The sequence below is a fragment of the Aegilops tauschii genome, chromosome 2 (assembly GCF_002575655.3).
Source record: "Aegilops tauschii subsp. strangulata cultivar AL8/78 chromosome 2, Aet v6.0, whole genome shotgun sequence".
NCBI lineage: Eukaryota > Viridiplantae > Streptophyta > Magnoliopsida > Poales > Poaceae > Aegilops > Aegilops tauschii.
This window is the reverse complement of record NC_053036.3, coordinates 468181709-468191103: the sequence shown is the minus strand read 5'-3', so window position 1 is coordinate 468191103 and position 9395 is coordinate 468181709. Positions and strand designations below refer to the sequence as shown.

At 43.0% G+C, this 9395-nt stretch overlaps 1 protein-coding gene across 6 annotated transcripts; it reads right to left on the bottom strand.

Annotated features, from left to right (window-relative positions):
- Nucleotides 1-3124: 3124 nt before the first annotated feature.
- On the bottom strand, nucleotides 3125-6934 carry LOC109733048 (uncharacterized). 6 transcript variants are annotated; one of them, XR_006670414.2, is made up of 6 exons: nucleotides 6736-6931; nucleotides 5766-6165; nucleotides 5641-5693; nucleotides 5335-5560; nucleotides 4202-5256; nucleotides 3125-3919 (listed from the first exon to the last, which is right to left on the bottom strand). XR_006670414.2 is itself a non-coding variant. In XM_045233167.2 (5 exons), exons 4-5 carry the CDS (start codon nucleotides 4550-4552, stop codon nucleotides 3314-3316), a joined length of 957 nt encoding a protein of 318 aa, XP_045089102.1. In that variant the 5' UTR covers nucleotides 4553-5256; nucleotides 5335-5560; nucleotides 5641-6165; nucleotides 6736-6934; the 3' UTR covers nucleotides 3125-3313. The 6 variants fall into 5 exon arrangements, 3 of the variants coding, with proteins under 3 accessions (XP_045089102.1, XP_040255367.1, XP_020147836.1); XR_012203086.1 differs by having other exon boundaries at nucleotides 5641-6165; nucleotides 6736-6934; XR_005768770.3 differs by having other exon boundaries at nucleotides 3125-3825; nucleotides 5641-6165; nucleotides 6736-6934.
- Between the last annotated feature and the right edge of the window lie 2461 nt (nucleotides 6935-9395).

The following is a 9395-nucleotide window of genomic DNA, read 5'->3' as shown; positions in this document are numbered from 1 at the left end:
GTGCATGACCGTTAACTCACTTACTGGTGGGTCCCAGGTTTGCGATCTCTCTCTCCTCTCCATTGTCTAACCTTTAGAGCATGGTTAATAATATAGCCCGTTGCTGGCTATAATATCTCGCCATGTCATCTATAGTCAATATAATAGCCAACACGTATAGTAGTGGGCTACAAGAAGTACTACTTTTCTATCATATGGCCCACCATACAGTCTCACATAGCTTCTTGGAGCACGTGCTACAACCAGCTGTAAGTCTACAACCCGCTGACCGGGTCAAACTCAATGTGGATGGATCGTTCATTCCAGACGGGTCAGCCGGAACGAGCATGGTGCTTCCTGACAGTGCTGGATCCTCGATCTTCGTTGCATGCAGGTACCTCATTTGATGCACTGACGCCGTGGACGTAGAACTTGCTGCGATAGAGGAGGGCCTGGCCGTTGCCCTCTGGTGGTCGCCACTTCCGGTGTCCGTGGAGACGGACTGTGCTGAAGCTGTTGCGCCGGTGCAATCCTCCATCCCCAACATGTCGCGCTATACGTCGCGTGTCCAGAATATTCGTGAACTTCTTCAGGAAAGAGATGTCTCGATCATCAAAATCAGTCACGAAGCCAACTCTGTGAGCCATGGCTTAGCACAGCTAGGTAGAGAGCAGGTGAAAACTGTAGTTTGGCTAAGAAATGTCCCTCAGGAAATTGCCATAGCTATGAACACTGATTGTATCTCTATTGCTAGCTAATATATTCACTCTTTCCTCGCAAAAAAGTCTACAACCCGCTTCTCTTCTCTCTCCTCTTCTCTCTCTTCCAAGTCAGCAAAGATATAGTATTTAAATGCTTACAGCCCGCTTATGTCACCTTATTATACTTGCTCTTGGACGCATGGGCACACACGAAGAGCAGCGCTAGCTTGCCGTGGTGTTATTATAACTAAAAAAAGCTTGGAAAATAGAAGAATCGCCTAGAACAAGAGACGTAGTGGTTGGTCGAGACGGAGCTAACCACACCTATCCTCCGTGCCACGTTAGCATGACGAAGTTGTGTGGCTAGTGCGGTGTTTTTGACCGACTGGCTGGGTCCCGAGGTCGAACCATAGGTAGTATGTCTGATACAGTATATTTTTACACGCATATTTTTCCTCCGCGCCAAGACGTGGCACACCCTACCGTGCGGTTTCGGGGTCCTCCCGGGTGGTGCATGCATATATTCTTCCTTGCCGAGACGTGGGACGCCCTACTGCGCATTTTCTGGGTCCTCCTCGGTCGTAGCGTCGAAGCAAGTAAATGAGTCATCAAATCAAGAAAGACCACCTTTCCCGCCGAGTACATCAGTGAAGCACGGTGGCTAGCTAGTTGGGCTAGAGCGACCGATTAGCTAGGCCGCCGCCACATTTGTTTTTTCACCCCTTTTTTATCTCCTTGCCGGCAGGTAAATGTAAATATCCACCGCGGCGTTGCTCTGGGGTTTGGGTGTGGCAGGCGCGGAAGGATTTTTAATTTTTTGATTGACGGGAGTAGGCGCGGCAGGATTTTTAATTTTTTGATTGACGGGAGCAGGCGCGGCATCAATTAGTCAAGATGACTCCTCCTGTGAAACCCACTGCTCCCTGATGTGAAAAGTCGTCAACTGGTGTTTTCACATGGTGAAAAGAAAAAGATTCACCCCGCTCCTCAGCTGGCTCCCTCCGCCTTCCCGTAGATTGCATTCTCTTTCAGCCGTTTCACCCCCTTTGCTTCCTCTCCCCATTGCTTCTACCTGGTGCCATGGCGGCGCAGCAGATCACGGAGTCTGAGGTGAGGCACCTGACGCAGGAGCTCCAGGCCAAGGATGCGGAGCTCAGGGCCAAGGACGTGGAGCTCCATGAGCTCAAGGAGGAGAGGAGTGCCATGCTCCTCCGTTATGCGCGGGAGTTCACGGAGCTTCAAAAGCGGCAGGTGATCACCCACAAGTATATGGGATCAATTGTAGCTCTTTTTGATAAGTAAGAGTGTCGAACCCAACGAGGAGCAGAAGGAAATGACAAGTGGTTTTGAGCAAGGTAATGTCTGCAAGTGCTGAAATTGTAAGTAGCGGAGTAGTTTGATAGCAAGATAATTTGTAACGAGCAAGTAACAATAGTAGTAACAAAACTGCAACAAGGTAGCCCAATCCTTTTGAGGCAAAGGACAGGCCAAAGCGGTCTCTTATGATAAGCGAAGCGTTCTTGAGGGTACACGGGAATTCCATCTAGTCACTTTCTTCATGTTGGTTTGATTTGTGTTCATTACTTTGATAATTTGATATGTGGGTGGACTGCTGCTTAGGTGTTGTTCTTACTTGAAGAAACCTCCTACTTATGATTAACCGTCCCGCAAGCATCCGCAACTACGAGAAAAGTATTAAGAATAAATTCTAACCATAGCATTAAACCTTTGGATCCAATCGGTCCCTTACGGAATAGCGCATAAACTGGGGTTTAAGCTTCTGTCACTCTTGCAACCACCACCTAATTGCTACTCCATAATGCATTCCCTTAGGCCCAAATATGGTGAAGTGTCATGTAGTAGTGTCATGTAGTCGACGTGCACATGACACCACTAAGGGAATAACAACATACATACTATCAAAATATCAAACATATATCAAGTTCACATGATTACCTGCAACATGATTTCTCCCATGACCTCAAGAACAAAAGTAACTACTCACAAATGATAAACATGCTCAAGATCATAGGGGTATTAAATAGCATAATAGATCTGAATATATAGAGGCTGATTGGTTTGCGGCCAATTTTTGGCATGCCAATTGTTGGCAAGCCTATTTTTGGCAAAGCTGGAAGTTGCCAACATTTGGCATTTTTGGCTACCAATTGGTTGGTTGCCAATTTTTTTGCCAATATTTGGCAAAAAAACATGTGTCTTCCAATTGGTTTGTTACCAAATATGCATAACTCGTCCCGACAAGGAATTTCTTACCTAAGCAAGCCAATACATAATTTACACGCCAGGTCATACCATGGGCATAATTTACTACTCCCTCCGTCCCATAATGTAAGACGTTTTTTGACACTACACTAATGTCAAAAAACATCATACATTATGGGACGGAGGGAGTAATTTAGAAGCATCTTCATACCACTGCAATATTGCAATGTAGCATGCACAAGGCCATCCACCATCAAGTTAATTCAGATTTGTGCTACAGCAATGCATTACAAAAGGTAAGACCCTCTAAACACCCTTAGAGCACAGGAATCCACTTAGCATAAGTGCATGGAAAGGAGCTAAGTAGACTACAAAAGCACTTGCCAAAAGAAAGCCACCAAACATGTCATTCAGATTGATGGATCAGCAGCTGCACGATCTTTGCCGTCGTACTTGTGCGCGAAATAATCAAGGACCCAAGCATTAAAAGTCTGGTCGCTAGCACAGTTCAAGAAAACACGAAAAACTTCTTGTTCTGGCTTAGCAAGATAGGTTGCTAACTCAATTTTCTCATTTGCTGGGAGAGTTAGCGACTCAATGTGCTTCCAAAGATTGGCATTATGGTCTGCAGCTGCTATTGGCTGAATAGGGGCGGCAGATTTCACAGTTTCAGCAAGACTCACAATGCTCGCTGCCACATCATCATCTAACACTCTGGCTCGACGTGCCTTGACCTTTGGTTTCTTCTTATGTGGTGCTCTAACATGCTTGCGCTTCAGATTTGATCTAGTGCCTTCTGCTGGACTGTTGGGTGCAATCATGTCGGAATCACTAAGACCTTGTTCAGCAGTGGATGTGTGGCTGCTTGTTTCACTACTACCATCAGATTCCACATTCTCACTTGCATCATTCACATCAATACCTAGTGTGCCATCCGCATGAGACGAGTCACTAAACAGTTCTTCCAAGAGATGATAAAACTTGATGGAATGAGTAAGGTAGTGAAATTTTATTTTCTACAACATAAACCAAAGCATATCAAATCAATAAATTGTCCGAATAATCTGGTCAATTTAAAAGCACAACAATGATTATAAAACAAGTGTATAACTGGTGGAGACCATATAATCTATGTAAGTGAATATTTTGACAGTGGTAAATGCAAAAAAGGAATATCTATTAACACTGGCATGCCATTTTCAAATTAAAAACTAGATAATCAGTTTAGCAAAAACAAGAATGATCGCATAGAGAACTATAAATCATGCAAATAGAAAGGTGAGCTGGAGCGAACTTACGCCAAGCTTGCTTGGTGATTTCTCTGACTTGTCAATGTTAAATTTGTTAAGTACTTTATCGAAACCATATCCACTCCTCCCCTTTGCTAGCTTTATCCACTTCCATTTCTCCTTGAATGACCTAAAGTGTCGATGAACTTGTTTCGCTGTAGCTGTAATTCCAAACTTGTCATTCAAATCATTAGCACATTGTAGATGGTGTTGTGCCTTCCACTTGAAGGTTGGTGGCTTGTCCCTTTGCTTCTCGATATACCACTCTAGCATATACTTGGTACAATCATCACTCCATGACATGTAATTATCACGAGAGCGAGCAACCTCATGCTTGGCACCTTCTTTTTGCTCACCCATTCTATAAATGAAGGTCAGAAGTCAATATGCTATTATGTCAGCGAATATACAAGGGTTTCAGCACAACCAGTCAATCCATACATTACCCAACAGTACATTCCAAAATAAAAGTAAAGTTGCACAATACATGGAAAAGAAAATTACAGAGCTAGATTAACACAAAATGTCTAAACATGGAACTGCTAAATGAGGGAGATGTACTACAACAAAGTAGTTTCAAATGGTACTAGCACTGCTCCTGCTGTCCGAAGCATCATTGTTCGCCAATCTTTCTCTATCATTCCACATCTGTTGGGCAATCGAATCACGCTTGGCTGCCCACTCGTGTACATCACTCTCTCGGTCAGAGACACGATTGCTACTCCCTGGCAGGTGGTGGTACCAAGTCGGTTCGTCATCTACAAACTCATCGGGTCCGTTGTCTAAAATCCAGTTGTGAATGACGCAACAAGCAATAACCACCTTGGGTTGTGATTTCAAGGGTATGAAAGGTCTATTACTAAGAATCTTGAAACGATTATTAATAGCTGCAAAGGCTCGCTCGACCGTTGTCCTTAGTGAGGAATGATGGTGGTTGAACAACTCTTTTGGAGAGGTTGGACGATTCGGACCATGGAACTCCTGCAGATGATTGCGAACACCTCGATAAGGTGGCAATATGCCCGGCCTGGTGGCATACCCAGCATCAGCCAAATAAAATTTTCCTACATACATAGTGGAATACCACCTTAAGTTAATTTACTATGTTTAGACTAAACAACATTTTTTAAATGTGCAATTACCTTCTGGAATTTTGAGACCGTTTGGTCGAGATAGGGCATCATGCAATACAGCAGAATCATGAGCAGATCCCTCCCACCCTGCTAGAACATACGTGAATCTAAGATCGAAATCCACAGCAGCTAGGACATTCTGTGTGGGATATGGCTTGCGGCCCCTAAACCTGTCCACATATTTTGAAGGCACACGTTCCCTAATATGGGTGCCATATAGTGCCCCTATACATCCCTAGAAAACAATTAAACATGTGTGAATTAGAATGAACTTAGTTCGGAAATTAACTAGTATAACACACTGGTTAGAGTTACCTCAAAGTAGGGATACAATCTGTTTGGGTTGGTAGTGATCTTAGCATGTGTATCTGTAGACCGAGTACAGATTATTTCACGGGCTAACTTCACAAGGGCACATAGGACGATGTTAAAATACCTACTCACTGTCTCTTTAGATCGCCACAATGCAAATCCTACGGAGGAATGAGTGTGATATTGCCCAACAATTTTCAGAAACATAGCTAGCTGCTCCTCTACGGACACATGAATTGTGTCAACCAAAAGATTTTTGTCCCTAAGGTGAGCACACAGCTTGTAGAAAACGGCCGGATACATCCTGAGCTGGTGCAAACACGTCCTTTCCAAGGTGTCGATCAGTCTAATTAGTTCAGTACTCCTCCAAATATCTCTCTTGACAAGTGGACCATACTTGACACTTTTAGCTCTATTCTTCCTCTCTTTTTTCTTGCTCCACCAAAGGACCAACATTACAAAAAGGACAAGTAGTGTGCGTTGCTTCCACATACAGTAATATAGATATTGTTGTTGAGAATTATCCATCTGAGTAAAGATAAGATGCATAAGCATAAAAGAAAATGGAAAAGCAATGCAAAGCATGTACAAGCAGATAGTAAATAATTTGTCAATATATATAAAAAATTCAACCAAAGGTGTGTGACTTCTGTTGTCAAAAGCAAGATGATACTGCTCTGTCTTTCAGGCCCTCGAATAAATTAGAAGAGAGTATTAGGTGTCAGCCCTCCCACCGTGGCAGTAGAAAAGTATGAGGGCACATGTTGTACTGATATGCTAGCATCAATTAGTCCAGCTTAATCTTTAAGCAAGGTATTTAGCTTTAGATTTAAGCAGATGTAAGGTACTAAAATAACTCTGAACCGTGCCTGAATCCTGTACCAAGTACAAGACAGAGAAGATAAGAGCGCACTACTTGTCCCGTCAGATCAGAGCGGACTATAGATGCAAACTAAGAGAGACCAGTACCCCTTGCATCTAGAAACAATAATCACGTACATCTGCTTGTGGCCTCAGATGAGAGGGCACTGCAGGCGATTGGGTAAAGTGCACACAGGGAAAGAAGGAAAGACCTATCAGATTTGGGCACGAACTAACCTTGATTGCTCCGGTGGATCTGGTCTGGCTCGTTGACGATATCCCACCGGGTCAGGAGATTGCCGAGGTCCTTGAGCGCTTCTGGTCGCTGGCGGCGATACGGACGATGGAAAGAAGGGGCTAGGGATTGGGGGGCTGGGATGAAAGAGGATAAGGGGATACCCTGTTGGGGCGAACCGTGAGGGGAAAGTGGAAGAGCGGTGGAGGTCAGACAGGCGGCCAATATTTGGCTAGCCGCGTGTTGGCGCGCCCACGGTTCGAGTCGAACCAATCGACTGTCAATTTTTGGCGCGTGCCAATAGTTGGCTTTCCAAAATTTTGCTGCAAACCAATTAGGCTCATAATCTTCCATCAAATAAACCATATAGTAATCAACTACAAGATGTAATCAACACTACTAGTCACCCACATGCACCAATCTATAGTTCCGGTAACAAGATTGAACACAAGGGATGAACTAGGGTTTGAGATGAGATGGTGCTGTTGAAGATGTTGAAGGAGATTGCCCTCCCCAAGATGGGAGAGTTGTTGGTGATGATGAGGACGATGATTACCCCCTCTGGGGGGGAAGTTCCCCCAGCGGAATCGCTCCGCCGGAGGGCAAAAGTGCTCCTGCCCAAGTTTCGCCTCAAGGCGGCGAAGCTTCGTCCCGAAAGTCCTCTCCCTATTCTTCTAGGTCAAAATGACTTATACCACAGAAGATGGGCACCGAAGGTGGGCCTGGGTGAGCACAACCCACCAGGGTGCGCCTGAGCTCCCTGGCGCCCAGGTGGGTTGTGCCCACCTGGTGGGCCCCCTCTGTAGTTATTTGTTCCAATAATTCTTAAATATTCCATAAAAAAACTCAGTGAAGTTTCAACTTGTTTGGAGTTGTGCAGAATAGGTAGCCTGACGTAGCTTTTCCAGGTCCAGATTTCCAGCTGCCGGAATTCTCCCACTTGGTATGTACCTTGCAAATTATGAGAGAAAAGGCATTAGAATTACTCCAAAAAGCATTATTATGGATTAAAACATTGTAAATAACAGTAAGAAAACATGATGCAAAATGGACGTATCAACTCCCCAAGCTTAGACCTCGCTTGTCCTCAAGTGAAAACCGAAATTGAAAAACATGTCCACATGCTTTGAGAGAGAGAGGTGTCGATAAAAACAAAATACGGACATAGAAGCATCATCTTGATTATTATAATAGCAACAAATTTAAACATAGGACTTTTATCAGAGAACTTTTATCAGAGAACTTTTATCATATACTTCTCATGAATAAGTAATTGTTCATCACACAAATAAGTATAAAGCAAAAATTCTATTAGAATCCAACAAACTATGTTCTCAGTCAACTTTGCAACTACAATTCATCATCTTTTCGGGAAGGGTCACGTATCGGAGCCTTTAGGCAAGTCCACATACTCAACCATCATATAGTCTTCTATGATTGCTAACACTCACCTCGTACCCATGAGCAAAACGTTTCAACCGGACACATAGAAAGATATGGGCTTAAAGTTTTGCCTCCCAACATACTCACCTCATGGGTGATGTCAACAATAATAACTCATGCTATCTATATTCAACTGGACATATGTGCCTAGATCTTTCCTCACCACATGATGCTTGCCAAAGGAGAAAAATAAAAAGGAATAGAAGGAAAACTTTGACTCCTTGCATAAAAGTAAATACATAAAAGTAAAAGGCAGGCCCTTCGCAGAGGGAAGCAGAGGTTGCCATGCGCTTATTTGTTTGTATGCTCAATCCCTTAGTGCAAAAGAACGTCATGTTGTATCCCCCTTGAGATGACAACCTTTATTATGCAGTCTATCGCTTTTATTCTTTGTCATCCAAGTTCGTACAACACTCAATTTTCTGTTACACTAAATGATCTCACACTTTTAGGAGCAATTTTATTGCTTTTTTGCACCGATGACAACTTACTTGAGGGATCTAGCTCAATCCGTAGGTAGGTATGGTGGACTCTTGAAAATAAGATTGTGATTTAAGGGTTTTTGGATGCACAAGTAGTATCTCTATGTAGTGCGGAATTTTGGCTAGCAAAGATAAGGGGCAAGCATCACATGTTAAAGGATCTATGACAATATAACTTCTATGTGAATATAAACAAACATAAACCATTAAGTTGTCTTCCTTGTCCAACGTCAATAATTTTGGCATATAATATTTTGATGAGGCTCACAATCACAAAAGATTTCTAGGATAGTATATTTATATGTGAATTTTCTCTTCCCTTATTAATTCATTGATGAGTTGCATCATTGACTAATGCTAGGTTTGTCAATCTCTAATAAAATTTCTACTTATACTTTTCCTTATGTGGTGCCATCACCGTATATGATCTTATTGATTTATTTCCTTTCTCTTTTCTTTTCTTTATTTGCAACACGAGAGTAAAGAAAGCAAAAACTCAAACTAAACTTTATTATATAACTTGCACACGATTACAAGGATAGATCACTAAGAAGACTCTCAAGGAAGAAAGGATCGAACTAAACTTTTATTCATCTAAAGCAAAGGATTGTACTAAAATAAGTAAAAGCAAAAAGATAGTTGGGATGCTACGATACCGGGGCACCTCCCCCAAGTTTGGCGGAAGCCAAGGGGAGTGCCCATACCCGATACTCGGTTCTCCTTTGGTGGTGAAGAAG

Coding starts and splice junctions, on each gene's coding strand:
- LOC109733048 (XM_045233167.2), bottom strand. CDS start 4,552: ATGGGTGAGCAAAAAGAAGGTGCCAAGCATGAGGTTGCTCGCTCTCGT. Junction 3,920..4,201: donor AATCACCAAGCAAGCTTGGC/GTAAGTTCGCTC, acceptor TTTATGTTGTAG/AAAATAAAATTTCACTACCT.